Raw genomic sequence first — 15,296 nt, 5'->3', positions numbered from 1 at the left:
ATCTAGATGAGTCTTCTTCAGCCATTGGTTATAACTCTAAGCAGTAAGATTCTTCTTGTTACCTTAAAAACAGAATCAAAGCATTTTATATTATAGCTTAATATTTGACGACTGTGATGTTCGGATTAGCTTGTCCGCATCTCATTCGATTACCTACTACTTTCCACCAATACAGGCGGTAGCATATGTAGTTAGGGTACAGGTTCAACTGAACCTATGCATTTTTTATACTGAGTAATAAGCATGTGAAAATTCACTATAAATTAATAAATTCTGAACCCATAATTATATTCTACAAGTGCAATGAGTTCAATTGTAACAAAATAAAGATTGAACCAGTCAAATTTATTCATAGATTCGCCTAAGTGTCGGATAACTTTGTTTACCAAAACTTAGAAGGAAAAAAGGCATGAAAATGATAACCAAACTATACAATAGATTACAAATGAAGTGAAGGTCTTTTAACAAGTTCAAACAAATCCAAAAATGGTGAATAACATAACACTCATTTCTAACATAAGCAAAAGAACCCCCTCCTCTCCTCCCTATCCCGGACCGTGGTTCCCTTACTTCGTGATCAAAATATAAAAATAAATGAAATAGAATAGACAAAATTGTTCTTCAGAATTAACAAACTCATAGGCGAGTCGATGCTTTTGAGGTGCGTTTGTTCATTCCAAGAATTATCACAATTACTGTCACATCGTCGTGATATTTCCTCCTCCTCCCAGCTGGTATGCTCATCAACTCTTCCTTACTAAAGCCTGCAAATTCATATAATTAACTCAAACTTTTGGCGGGTATATCGACAATGCAGTTGATAGCCGATACAACCTTCTATTCTTTTGCTGATCTCACTGTGTTAGCTACTTAAACTAAAAAATGCTTTTCAGTATGTGATAGGTTGTGTGGTTGTCATATAATGTGGTTTCATTGATTTTGTTATACCATAAGGAAGCAAGATTGTGCTGACAGTAGAAATAGTAGTCTAATAGGTATTGTTTGATTAAATTTAATACTCCCTCCATTTCAATTTATGTGACGGTATTTGACTGAGCACGTAATTTAAGAAACAAAGAAAGACTTTTGAAACTTGTGATCTAAAATAAGCCATAGATAAACTGTAAGGCTATAAATCATCTCATTAAGGGTAAAATAGTCATTTTAAAGTTAAACTGTTACAAAATATAGAAAGGTATATCATTCTTTTTGGGACTAGCTGAAAAGGAAAGAGTATCACATCAATTGGAACGGAGTGAGTATAGAACATTCACAGATAAAAAAAGAGTTGATGTGGTCGAATGGAGAGAATATTGATGCAGATGTCATACCTGCACAATCTGCTGCTCGAATTACAAGCTGCTCCAGCAGAAATTTGGCTGGATCACCTAAAGGGTAACGTTGAATATAAGAATGGACAAGCTTTACAACCTCATCATTGTTGAAGAAGTCAAATAGACCGTCGCTTCCAAGTACAACGAAGTGATCAGAACTTGATATTTCATGTACAGTAAGAGACGGTTGTACAGAAATATATGGAGGGCTGATTAGATTTCGGACGCGAAGAATTCCCATCAAAGCATCATTCATACTCTTCTGCAATAAGTAAATGAAGTGTTATCTTTCCTAATAGGTAAGAACCAAAAATTTAAAAGATTACATCAGTGCTGACACCAACACGATGCCAAAAACGATAATCGTCTAGTGTCTATAAACATTAATTGGCTACAAAAATGAAAATTTCAAGATTCTAGGTCATTTAAAGAAACAAAAATGCAGTTTGAGATAAGGTGCGCCAAAGTATAAGGTAACTATAAGGTGCACCAAAGTAAAAGAAATAGAAGTTGCACCTTTTTCAAGTAACCAACTCCAAGTGCCCGAGTAACCTTTAGCTTTCCCTTGACTTTCCCACCCACGATCGTGGAGTGATCTTCAGGATGATTCTTTAATAGTTGGATTCTTTCAGATTCATTATCGACAGTATGACTAACTGTAAGCTGCACAGCTTGCAATCGTCCATCACTATTAGTAACGATGGCTTCACCATAAGTTGCCAATACAGCTCGACTATCTCCTGCATTTAGCACATACAAGTTCTTCCCGAGTAGAAGCACAACTAATACACAGGATCCAATCGATACTAAGTCAGGACGGTCATCCATTTCCTGTTCAACCATGTGAAGGAAATCGTTCTCAGCTTGAGTAAGAGCCTGTTCCAGGCTATTAAGTACCTTTTGCTTAAAAGAGCTACACGACTTTTCTGCCTCTAAATAAGGAAGGCCATTAGCGAAGCAATCAACATATGAGCCCTTATTAACTTTAGACTCTCGTTCAAGTTCCCAATTCAATAAACTAAGGTAATGTCTAATTGTTTCATACAATGTTCCAGCCAGAAAGTCAGCTGCATCTCTTCCATTAAATCCATCATATATGGCACAGAAAAGTGAGTCGTTCTCTTCTGAACAGACAGCCTGTACTCTGTCTTCACCCGCTGCACCACCCGCTATTTGAACTTCTGTTGCATTAAGGAAGCTTTCACTCCAAGAAGGAGCACTTATCGACTTCAATGAAGATGAATTGTCTTCAGCTAGCTCACTCGGAGAGGACGGACTACAACTTAAGTTTGACAAACTACTCTGAAAAGAAGATGACAATAAATCCAACTTTGAAAAGGATGGAGAAGAGGGTATCCGGCGGAATGAAGTAGGTGAATCCAGTGCGGGCAGTATCTCAGCCCCAAACAATCCATTGCAAATATTTGTGTTAGCTAGAGTGGCATTGGCACTTAGAGCAGCACCAGAAAGGCAAGAGAAGGAACTGTTGGCTCTTCGAAGTTTAGTTCCAGGACGCATGTCAATACCATCTGATTCGTCGCCAGAATCATCGGTGTTGGAATTACAGTGATATCCAAAACTTATTTTGATTTCCGCTCCTGGATCAGTTATTGCTTGTCCACCCATCATTTGTGCCTACAAACAAGTCAACAATCTTCGTTAATTCCAATACCGTTTGGAGAAACTTCTTCCTGCCAAGGACAATACTATGCTACGTAGTATTTTACAGCAAATACAATTTTCATTTTGATGTGAATATGTATTCTCAATAATCTTGATGATGCTATTACCAGACACTCTCAAATCTCAACTACTTTAAAACGATTAGACAAATGACTGCACACTGGACGGACAAAGAAGCTAGTCAATAAAAAAGAATCTCCAGTTTCTTCTCCTTCCCGAGGAGGGAATTCAGATAATGGCTCGTAAACTAGAAATTAATTAGGTAGAAAATTGCCATAAACAAATGTTCAAATAACCCTGCTTGGCTTATCCTTGATTGTGTGATGGAAAAATTATTAATCGTTAGATGTTTTCATTTCTAGAATCTATTTATTCCAAACAACACAGTTCTGCAGTACCCTAGACCAAACCTTGAACATCACCCTAGATCAAACCAAAACTGTGAAAGCGCAAAATTGTACGTGCCCAATTGAGATTGGATATGATTGTATCACTATTTTAATCCTTATTGAATATAAAAGTTTAGCATGCTAGATGAAGTTGAATAGAAATTGGATCCATATAGCCAACTCAATCCAAAGAAAATAAGGCTGGATATCTAGTATCTGGTACCCACTAGTCCGACAAATCCAGAATTCACGCCATATAGAGCTCATTAAAGAAGACATTCTCATTCGCTCTCTCTTCTTGTTCTTTTTCAGATTTTAATTGGTAATACTAGCTTCTTTGGATATATTGTGCACTACCTTCCTATTGCATTTCAGAGGTTGTTTTTACGACTTGAACCAGTGAGCATAATGTCAAGACTCCCCACTAGTAAGTAATACTATTGCATTTCAGATAAGAGGTTGTTTTCACGTCTTGAACCTAGTGACCAGCATATTACTAAAGGAGCATTCTTCGCTGCAATCGCTTCGATCCACCCCCTAGGTGAAAAACCGTAATACGCCGTGAGGAATTCCTACCAGCATGTTCTCAAAGTGAATTGTCTAAGTGCTCTCCTTTGTCTCATAAGGCTCCCCACTAATAAGCAATACTAAATATCATAAATAACAAAATCTTTTTCAGAGAATTTATCCATTTTCAAGATTATATATCCCAAGATACTGTTAACAATCCAAAATTTCCTATTTGAAAATAAAATCATGGCACATACAGATTACAACAACAATATCCGTATTGTGAGGATTAATCATGAAAATGACTATTTTCTCATGAAAAAAACAAAACAAGCAAATCCACACCAACCCCATTAACTGAAATAACTGAAAAACAGAAGAAGAAAAAATTGATAAAAAGCAAATCTTTTACAAAGAATTTCACCATTTTCAAGATTATACATCCCAATATACTATTAACAATCCAAAATCTCCCATATGAAAATAAAATCATAGAACATGCAGATTACAATAACAATATCAGTATTACAAACAAAAAAAAAAAAAAAAAACTGGTAATTAATTCACACCAACCCCATCAACTAAAATAACTGGTAATTTGCCAATATATGAGTTAAAATTGTAACCAAAAACTGACCTTTTCTTGGATTTGATGTCAACCCCAAATGACAAAAACACCCAAGATGCTGAAAATGCTCTATCTTTCTGCTTAGTTTAAATTGTTTACAGAAGCAAAGTGTTAAAGAACAGAAGGAACAAAGAGAAAGATAAAAGTTTGTGATAAAATTGGATGGCGTTTATTAAATGGAAGAAACAAAATAAGGGGCGGCTCAGTTGGAGAAAATTTCTATGGATGACGTTTAGGGGAAAGAGAGAAAGAAGTCAAATTTTCTGTACAAAGATTCACTTCACACCAATGGTGGTAATTTTGTTATACAGTAATTGAGAAAAAAAAAAGTGCAGCCTTTTTATTATTGTCTTATTTTGGGAGGTTTCCTAATTGGCTTGGGACTCTTTAATTTATCTATTTGAAAAGTAATGAAACAAATTTTATTTTTATTTTTTTTACATTCCAAATTATAACAGTGTCAATCTTCTAGAAAAAGGAAAATTTCAATGCATAGGATCCGAGGAAGAGCCGCATCCAAGAGGATGATGTAGGCAGCTTATCGTGATGCAAGCATTTGTGACTTATTTCACGGCTTGAACTCGTGACCTATAAGTCACACGAAGATAATTTTAACTTTGCCCCAAGGTTCCCCCTTCAAGTGTCAATCCTTTAGAGAAAGAGCAGTCTAGTGTACGAAGCATCTCGCGTTCACGCAAGGTCCGAAAAAGCGCCACACTCCAAGGCAGTGACGAATCTAGAATTTTTAAATCATGGGTGCTCAATTATATTTAATCTGAAAATTAGTACTGGAACTGTAATATATTTGTATAATTTACTAGTTTTTTCTGCTCCAAAAGTAATGGGTGCCCAAGCACCCATAACCCATAACGTTCATGTCACTGCCCTAAGGGGATGTGACGTAAACAATTGTAATACAAGTACAATGGTTGATTCTACGGCTTGAACTCGTGACTTGTAGGCTACACGAAAATAATTTTACCTTTGTTCTGAGGCTCCCCTTCAAGTGTCAATCCTTTAGAAATGGAGTAGAATGTGTTTTTTGTGTGGTTTTTTATATGATGCTTTTTATATTTGCATTTTAATTTCGTGTGAGTATTATGTCATCACACCGTTCTAAGTAAGTAAAAATAACATATTTCAAAGATTTAAATTCATCATTTTAAATTTTATAGTAAGAATTTCAAGAAAGATAACTAAAGAGAATTAGTTCATTTATAATTAAATTAATTTAATTTGGTGTAATTTCAAGTGTGAGTAATTTTTTTTCCCTATATAGCCACATATCAGCTTCCCCAGCACAATAATAGTCAGATTTATAGTCCCCACATAATTATGGGGGAAGATTTTATGCCTATGCCTTCAGTCTCCACCCATCCTTCTCAACACCTTTTGGAAGATATGAGATATTTATTGTAGCTTTCTATCTCCACCTTTTGTTTTTTTTCTTTTTATTATTGTGATGTCCGTGTCAGTTTACGTGTACTCGACTAATTTCATATGATACCTATTATTTTCCACTAGTATAATAAATATCGGATAACTTTGTCCATCAAAATTTGAATAAATAAAAAAAATCACCTAACGCTTTTGCTTTCTTTGGGATATTTGTTTTTCCCTTTCAAGAATTTATATTTCAAAAGAAACTACAACTTCAAAATTTAACATCTATTTCATGTTGAAAACTGTGACCAAACTTCTTCAAGGTATGTAAAAGTTCCAATAATTGTATTAGCAATCAGATCACACGCTGAAACTTCAACAAATGGCATAATTATTAGGCTACTAGCTCTATAGCTTCAACGTTTCTCAAATTAGAATTGGTTTAATTAATTTTCTATTTTTTTTCAAAAATAACATTACAATTTTATTATTATTATTATTATTATTATTATTAAGATGATGTCATTTTCCAAATTAATATACGAAAAATGGCATTCCTGATTTTTTAATTGTATAAGTCTAAATAATTTGAGACGATAAATTCCAGTTAAATTCACAGAACTCGTCCTAAATTGTTTTTCGAGGAAATGTTATTGGACTATAAGGGGATCTATGCAGCCCAATTGGCCCAACTTAACAGTTTGCGAATATAGCCATGAAACAGTGGAAGTTTTGTTAAATGACCAGTCCCTTTTTGTGAAAATGATAACTTCATCATTGCTGCAGTGCAGCCCATCATTTTATTAAAGTTTAGGCACATGTCAGCTTGAGAGCCCATTTGGATTAGCTTAATTTAAGTAGTTTTTAAGCATAAGTATTTTAAAATATTTTTTAAGTGTTGGAGATGATTTATTAATAAACAATTTTGAATATAAGTGCTAAAGAATAAAATAGTTAATGTGGTGTTTGGCAAATAAGTCCTCATAAGCACTTTTGCAATTATGTATTTAGATAAAAGTGTTGAGTCGACTATTTTAGGTAGTCAATGACCATTTCATCTGGTTTAGATTTTTTTTTCTTATTGTTTTTTTGGGAAAATTGTCTTGTGTCATGTGTAAATCAGTAAATATGGGCAAAGGAATTTGGATAAAGTAATTTTTTTCCTTTCTATACAATATTTAAAACTTATTTACTAAAATTATTCTAATTTTATTTATTACCAGTCCTAAACAAGGATTACTTACAAATTATATACAATCAATTATTAGTACCTTAAATTAGGGTATTTATAGCCTGTTTGGCCAAGCTTCTCAAGAATCCAAAAGTACTTTTTTTCTCAAAAATACTTATTTTCCTAACTTTAGGTATTTGGCCAAGTTTTTTGGGGGAAAAAAGTGCTTTTGGGAAGAAGCAGAAGCAGTTTCTGAGAAGCAGAAAAAGTAGCTTCTTCCCAAAAGTAGAAGCAGAAGCAGTTTTGACTTTTGTTCTTACCAAAAATACCTTTAACAAAATATAGTATATACCAAAATAACCGTTAAACCTAATACTTAGGATATTAATGTATAAATATTTCTTATTATTTTTAGGATAACTTTCTAATATATAGTGACTTTAGGGGTGAATGCTTTTATATTTGTTGAATAATTTTTAATATATTTAACTTATATTAAAAGAATTAAGTACTTTAAATTTTATATTCATATTTTACTTAAATAAAATGATAAGATTTAATTATTGCATGTAATAATAAATTTTTAATATTATTTATTTACTATAATATTAACTATTAAGTAAATCTATTCATGTCTTTGTTAATAATTTGATACTTAAAAGCACTTTCTGAAAAGTTTGGCCAAACATAAATTATTGCTCAAAGTGTTTTTCAGAGTGATTAGCCAAACACAACTTGCTTCTCTCCAAAAGTACTTTTTTCAAAAGCACTTTTAAAAAAAATACTTCTCAAAGTATTTGTGTTTGAGACATCTTAGTTGATTGATGATTTCTTTTATGATGTCATTATTTGTGTTTTCTGTACTTTTTTCCTCTGTGAGTTATTTATTTATCAAAGTATAGTGCACATGAGTCGATTTGAATGCATTCTCTACTTTTCTTTTCTTAATAAATCAATATATTTCGTACAAATTAAAAATAAATTTCATACAAATTTAATGCAAATTAAATATCTACAACAACATACATAATAAAAATAAATTTCATACAACTAATTATATAGTATACAACTTATCTACAACTTTCATATATTATTTCTACTCAGTTAAATACAACTATAACATCATACAACTTAAATACAATTTTTATACAATATGTCTTTTGTATATAATTTGTAAATATTTTGTAAGTGGCGTGTTCTTCTTTTTCTCTGAAATTCTAGTCAAAACTTCCTCTCTTAAAATAATTTTGATACATATCAACAACTTTATGTAAAAAAGATAGTATTTATAACTTAAATAAAAATTTCATACAATTATTTTTTAACTTTCATATAATATTCAAATAAAAAATATATATAATTACAACAGAATACAATTTACATACAACTTTAATACAATTTCGTAAGTATATTGTATGTCATGTGTTCTTCTTCTTCATTTTCGAGTTTCAATATAAAATTCGGTCAAAATTAAGTCTAATCTTCACCAAACACTCTCAAAATTGAGATACAAACTCCAAAGAATATTTTCAATTGTTTGTAACAATACCCAATCCAAACAAACAATAGTTTTTGAAAACCTAAATTCGAATTCAAAGTTTCAGAGTTTTTTAATGGCTGTCAATGGTGGAGAATCAAATATCTTCAAAATTTATTGATTGACAATTTCAATTCGAACACCAATTGTGCAATATGAAAGAAAATTGTTAAGTTAAAACTCTATATTATAACAATTGAAATTCATTGATGAATTTCCTGGAAAAAAAAAGGGATGAAAACCAGAGAAAAACGAATGAAGAAAATTGGGGAAAGAACAGAGAGAGAGAGAGAGAGAGAGAGAGAGAGAGAGAGAGAGAGAGAGAGAGAGAGAGAGAGAGAGAGAGAGAGAGAGAGAGAGGATTCCCTATTCAATTTCTAATATAAAGGGATACTCATTTAAACTAATTTGTATATAGTTGGTAAATTGTATATGCCCATATAATTAAGTTAAAACTTGATTAGGGAGGGTAATAAAATTTCATATAGTATAGGAAGGTAAAACTAGATTGACATCATTCACCTTTAGAAATATAGTTACTAAATTTTACCCATTATAACAATGAGGCAGAATATACAGTTTGCTTCTGACCGTGAGGTCAAATCCCTGTGACCACTCATAATTAAAGAAAGACAATTAAAAACATTAATATTATGAGAATTAAATCAATATAAATCAATTTAATATGCTATCAAATAAAATTATTTTTAACTGTAAAATTTACAGAATGTCAAAACACTAACGTGGTGAGCGACTTATCATAACCTATAACCTGTTACTGAAAATTTGACTTTTTCATTGATTTGTATTTTTTGAGCAATTCACACGTAATTCCATTACGTGTATGTGAAAAAACTAATATTATAAAGTTACTATTATAATGGTTAAAAGTTCTAAGATCATACATGAATTTAATTCATTGACTCGTGAACCATTCTAAATTCCCATTTTGGAACTTGAGAATGGAAAAAAATTCTAGCTTTTCTTTTTTCCCCATGAAGAATTAGTGGAGTAGTTGTTAAGTAAAAAGGTTGGTAAGTTGTGTCAAAGGCATACAAAATTAGCAACCAATAATATAAAGCTAATAAAGATGCTAAAGCAACCAAATCAGCACAATCTCCTCAAAACTGTGTAGGTACCACAGTCTTACTGTGTTAGCATCAGCGTTTGTTCTTAAAATCTATGTTGTCGGGATTCTTTAAAAATATTATCGCACTCGTATCGGATCCTCCAAAAATGCATTATTTTTAGAGGATCTGACACGCATCCAGCTATATTTTTTAAGTGGCTGAGCAATATAGTCTAAAATTGATCTCATAAGATTGCCTCATGAGTCATGACCCTATTCATGTGAATAAATCCTTTTCAAGTCAAGGAACAAACCCTTTCCTTCCTTTTATTTCATCTAGAGTTAAACCTCTCTGTAACAACCTCATTTGTTCTGAATATTTTTGGATGTTATAGTGAAGTGTTGTTATAGTGAACATATATTATAACATAACATAAAAATTGGTTCTGAAAAAGCTTGGCTTTTATAGTGAAGTGTTGTTATATAGTGACGCTATTATAGAGAGGTCTGACTGTATTTATAGAAAATAATCAACTAGGGAAAAAACTTTACACTCATTGTTTACGCTATACCACATCAACTTACCATGGTTAAGCGACAAACTGAAGTAAAAATACTTTGTTAGGTCTCATGGTTAAGAAATAAAAGTATATATGGAAGACACATGACATGTTATTATTAATTGAGAAATTTTCAGAAACGACTATTGTTTAGTGGCTATTAACTTGCTGTAGCTACCATTTACTTAATTACTTTCTATAGCTATGTTTTCACCTGTTATAGAGTGTATTCGATGTATTCAAGCTACTGTATTCATGAATACAGTAGCAAAATTCGGCGAAAAACAAGTATGTCCAGCTAAACATAGATTGTATTCATATGTATTCGCGAACTGTATTCGTGAATACAGTAATGGAAATCTGCGAAAAAAAGGTCTTCAGCTGTTTAAAAACGGTAAGTGAATCAATCAACGCGATAGACTCCTAATATAACTCAACAAACTCAATTATAACACGCAAAATTTATATTTTCACGAGACAATGGAGATGAATTAGTGGAGAATGATAGGGAGAAGCAAAAACAAGCCGACAATGATATCAAGAACATGTTGTCTGTATTTCCTGGTGTTCATTTGGATATAACTGATTATATGGAACATGACCAAAAGCCAACGCTATTAGGACATGGAAAGAAGAAAGGAAAGAATAAAGTAAGGGGAACCTCTAAACATGACCACTATTTGGTACATTCAGACTAAGGCAATACCAAAGGCGGATTCAGAATTTAAATTTTTTTATAGGTTCAAACATTCTAAGTTCTTTGAGATAATGAGTTCATAACATAATATTTGTACTAATTTTTAAAGTTTTCACATATGTATGTGTGGTCTAAATAACAAAGCAAAAAAAGAAGGAAGCTGCTAAAAGTTCATTACATGTTCCATAGGAATAAGTTTCATATTGTACTTGGAGCATTAGAATGGGTGTCTTGGCGTAGCTGGTAAAGTTGCTACCATGTGACCAGGAGGTCAAGGGTTCGAGCCGTAGAAACAGCCTCTTGTAGAAATGCAGGGTAAGGCTGCGTACAATAGACCTTTGTAGTCCGGCCCTTCCACGGACCCGCGCATAGCGGGAGCTTAGTGCATCGAGCTGCCCTTTAGTGTACTGTTGCATTGTTTCTTTTACTGTTTCCATGTTTTCCTAATTTCTCTTTCTTGATATCTTTGTAATGAGAAGTTCTTCCATTGAAGTTTATAGTCAAATATTTCCCTTGAGCTAAAAACCATTACTATATTATTGCTGTTTTCATTCTACTAAGCTTCATTGAGTTTAACATAACAAGTATAACAAATGCAGAATATTGTGATTTGTATTTTCAAAATGATAATTACAACTTGCTACTATAGTTCTTTCTTCTATATTATCATCCTTGGATTTTTCTTTCTTGTTACTTTTACAGTGGCAATAATCTCTCATGTTCATCCAATTAAGGTATAGACTTGATTCTTACACGTTAATGGCTTGAACGGTTCTTTGAAGTTGGTTCTTGAAAATATAACAAAATTTAGTTCATAGTTACTACATGTTTAGGAAAAAAACTTAGTTCAAAGAAATAGTGAAATACTTCAAGGAATCCTGGATTCATCATTGGATTCATGAACTTGAAAAGTTAGCTCCTTGTCCTTTTTCTCTGCAGTTTCTTGAGGAACTTTCTGAATTTCTTTAGTCTTGCCCCAAAGTAGAAAGTATAGCCCGACGATTACAATAACTGATCCCATCACACTGATCATGTTCAATTTTTGAAAGAAATGTGTCAGCTGTATATAATATTATGAATTGAAATATAGTCTTAGGTAAAAATTAGCAGCATTGAAAGTGTTGAATTACCTTCCAAGATTGAGTTGCTCGTGTAGAAAGGGAACGTCTAACATGGCTGCCATAACTTGGACAAGAGGACTGAATGCTGCAGTAAATACAGGTCCCCTCTTCTTAACACACCATGACATTCCAACATAGCACAAGCCAGAACCTATTAACCCCTGTCGCAAGTAGAATAAAGTCAGACCTCTCGATATAACAGTCATTCACTATAAAAGTCAAGCTTTTTATGGAACCAATTTCCATGCTATGTTATACTATATATTCTATATAACAGCACTTCGCTATAACATCCAAAAAAATTCGAAACAAATGTGGTTGTTATAGAGAGGTTTGACTTTACATTATTGTTATTTTAGACTCCAAAATAAGATGAAGTTTAAGTGTACTTACAGTATAAATGACACTCAGCATATCGATCATTTCCTTTGGAATCCAAATAGAAAGTCTTCTATTAATGGAAAAAGTTAAGATAGCTGATTGTATGGCACTGAAGAAGGTCATAATAACAGTGCTAGAGTATTGACATGGATATTTCTTTCCAATATTTGATTGAAGAAGGAACCACGAGGACCACAAAAGCGTTCCAGCAAATAAGATCAACGACCCAAAAATCCATCTTTCTTTTCTTTTAGAGGAACTAATGTGCTCTTCCATTGATTGAGATTCAGTTTGTTGGTCTGAAAAATGGATTAAAGGAATGCCTTTGTAAAATGTCAATAACAAGGCGCCCCCGAGGCATATTAATGTACCAATCACTTTTGCTCTTCCACTTCTATCTTTTATGTTAATTGTCTCTAACCTGCATTACAATCATACGATATCCTTAGATTGGATCAGTAGATTAAGAAAAGGGGAGACTTGTAACTTTTTAAGTTATTTTTACTTGTTGAAACAAGAGAGAACGAATTCTCATACCCAAAAGGTAATGCCATAAGGAATGTTGTCACTGGAACCATGTTGACAAAGGCACATGCAAAAGTTGCAGAAGTGTATTGTATGCCAAGAAGGAATAAGTATTGTGTAAGAGATGCCCTACGAAAAAGGCGTCTTAGTTATGCTGCTAAAATTTTAGCAGAGAAACACAGAGTAAAACAAAAGGACTTAGCAACAAGAAAGCTATTTAAAAGACAATCTTACCCAACAATTGCACTCAAGAAAAGGTAGCACAAGATTTGAGGGGTGAGTTTAGGTCTAGTATTTCTGCAAAACAAGAAGATTATCATATGAAAAGTAGTATCATAACTTCAGATTAGTGAAAAGTAGGAAGAATGATTCATACCTTTCAAGAAAGAAAGCAATAGGGGCTAAAAATATAGTCGAAATGGACTGTCGATAAGTGATGAAAACCAAATGGTTCATTCCATCCATGATAATCTTCTTAAGAAGTATATTACTTATTGCAAAAGCAAAATCAATTGCCAACATAACAATAATTGGATACCATTCCACATATCTCTTCATCTTAGTTAGTCTTTACTTCCTTTCTGTTGTGTGCTTCTTTTTTTGTGAATTACTCTGTGGTTTTTAAGATGAAGCTGAGGCAGAAGGCAGATATTTAAAGTCTGTTAAGACTGTTGTTTGTTCCACTACATTATGGCAATCACATCAATGCTTTAAAGCTTCAATAGATTTAGACATTTGTTTAACATAAGTATACTCTTGCCTTTTACTTTTCTTTTACTTGAAAGATTGCAACTATTTCCCTTTTCCTTACTTTCTATTGATATTTTTGGCGTAACTGGTAAAGTTGTTGTCATGTGACCAGGAGGTCACGTATTAAAGCCGTGAAAATAACCTTTTGCAGAATGCATGGTAAGGCTGCGTATAATAGACTCTTGTGGTCCGCCCTTCACCAAACCCCGCGCATAGCGGGAGCTTAGTGCACCGGCCTTTTTTTTTTTTTTTTTTTTTTTTACTTTTGATTGATATGTTTGGCGTAACTGGTAAAGGTGTTGCCATGTGATCAGGAGGTCACGGGTTCGAGCTGTGTAAACAGCCTCTTGCATAAATACAGGGTAAGATTGCGTACAATAGACCTTTGTGGACCGGCCCTTCCCCAGACCCGCGCATAGCGAGAGCTTAATACTCTAACAGATGTTAACTGTATGTGAATCGTTTACCGCAACAACAGGTTCATCAACATACACAGTATAGAGAATCTTATTTTGGGAAATTTAGTTTTCTTGGACTTAAATTAGATAGGATATTGAACATTTTTAACATGTGAGTCAACTAATGCTTCTTTTCAATCTTTCTCTGTTGGTATATAAATAAATAAACAGTTTATGGCATCTTGTGGGTGGGGTTCAATTAAATATGATTCTATTTGTCAAAATTTCCTATGGCATCTAATGCATTCTCTCTCCTTAGTTCTCATGTGTAAGTGTAGGAGGCATCTAATGCTGCTTTTAAAAAACTTGTAGTATAGAATCTTGAGATTACAACATTGAACAGAAAAATTTACTGTCAATACATCATATTCCTTGAATGGATAAGCTTACGAATTCTTTAAGTCAGAAAGCATACACCTTTGTCAAACCAAATACAATTCTGTCGATAGGAATCGAGTGAGGGAAGATATGGTTTCCAAGTTAACCAAAAGATAACGCAAGCGTCCTAAGATGAGCTCAATGAGAACAGAAATCTCGTGTGAAACAGAAGGGTAATAGCTCGTTTGATTCTGATTTTCAATACGAATATGAACGGGTTGGCCTAAGAGTCCTTCTGAACTTGATCAGTGACTAAAAACTTGTTTGAGTTTAGTTCTTGAGATAAGTTGGCCAAGTTCTAACCAAGAAAAACTAAGCTAGCTCAAGATCAAATTTAAGATCATGACCACTTGACTCATCAGTGGCCTTAGGCAAAAAGAGAAATAGAGAGTGTCAGACCATTTGAACAATGCTAGGTACAGTTTGGTCAACTATTATTCCAACAATGAGTTCGCGGGTTTGGTAGAACTATAGTGTTTCAAGGTCGAATCCTATATATATGTGCCAAAAAAAAGTGTAAAGACAACCGAGTGCACAAGACATCCCGTGTTCACACTGGGTCCGGAAAAGGGTCGCACCCGAAGGGGTGCGATGTAGACAACCTAGATTCTGAACACGCCACTGATGGGATATAACATAGTATTAGCAACCTAAAGGTCTTGACTACTAGGAAAATCATTGGGAACTATGTAAGAATTTCACTTGTGTAAGCCTTAGAAAAA

At 33.2% G+C, this 15,296-nt stretch overlaps 2 protein-coding genes across 2 annotated transcripts; both read right to left on the bottom strand.

The window, feature by feature from the left end:
• Positions 1-416: 416 nt before the first annotated feature.
• LOC107777493 (putative protein phosphatase 2C 40) lies at positions 417-4,886 on the bottom strand. The gene is made up of 4 exons (XM_016597527.2): positions 4,554-4,886; positions 1,851-2,969; positions 1,332-1,596; positions 417-764 (listed from the first exon to the last, which is right to left on the bottom strand). Exons 2-4 carry the CDS (start codon positions 2,961-2,963, stop codon positions 637-639), a joined length of 1,506 nt encoding a protein of 501 aa, XP_016453013.1. The 5' UTR covers positions 2,964-2,969; positions 4,554-4,886; the 3' UTR covers positions 417-636.
• Positions 4,887-11,681: 6,795 nt separating this feature from the next.
• LOC107777495 (WAT1-related protein At3g30340-like) lies at positions 11,682-13,628 on the bottom strand. Its single transcript, XM_016597531.2, has 6 exons — positions 13,365-13,628; positions 13,223-13,285; positions 13,001-13,117; positions 12,476-12,884; positions 12,092-12,243; positions 11,682-11,986 (listed from the first exon to the last, which is right to left on the bottom strand). The coding sequence occupies exons 1-6, from the start codon at positions 13,544-13,546 to the stop codon at positions 11,830-11,832; spliced, it is 1,080 nt and encodes a 359-aa protein (XP_016453017.1). The 5' UTR covers positions 13,547-13,628; the 3' UTR covers positions 11,682-11,829.
• Between the last annotated feature and the right edge of the window lie 1,668 nt (positions 13,629-15,296).

This window comes from Nicotiana tabacum, chromosome 15 (genome assembly GCF_000715075.1).
Source record: "Nicotiana tabacum cultivar K326 chromosome 15, ASM71507v2, whole genome shotgun sequence".
In the NCBI taxonomy this organism is placed as follows: Eukaryota; Viridiplantae; Streptophyta; class Magnoliopsida; order Solanales; family Solanaceae; genus Nicotiana; species Nicotiana tabacum.
This window is presented reverse-complemented; position numbering and strand designations above follow the sequence as displayed.

Excerpts from the sequence above, each read along its gene's own strand:
- LOC107777495 (XM_016597531.2), bottom strand. The coding sequence starts at position 13,546 with ATGAAGAGATATGTGGAATGGTATCCAATTATTGTTATGTTGGCAATT. Across the intron at positions 12,885-13,000 it reads CTTATGGCATTACCTTTTGG|GTTAGAGACAATTAACATAA; the intron begins GTATGAGAATTC and ends ATTGTAATGCAG. Across the intron at positions 12,244-12,475 it reads TGCTGAGTGTCATTTATACT|GGGTTAATAGGTTCTGGCTT; the intron begins GTAAGTACACTT and ends TACTTGCGACAG.
- LOC107777493 (XM_016597527.2), bottom strand. The coding sequence starts at position 2,963 with ATGATGGGTGGACAAGCAATAACTGATCCAGGAGCGGAAATCAAAATA. Across the intron at positions 1,597-1,850 it reads GAGTTGGTTACTTGAAAAAG|AAGAGTATGAATGATGCTTT; the intron begins GTGCAACTTCTA and ends TACTTATTGCAG. Across the intron at positions 765-1,331 it reads TCGAGCAGCAGATTGTGCAG|GCTTTAGTAAGGAAGAGTTG; the intron begins GTATGACATCTG and ends ATGAATTTGCAG.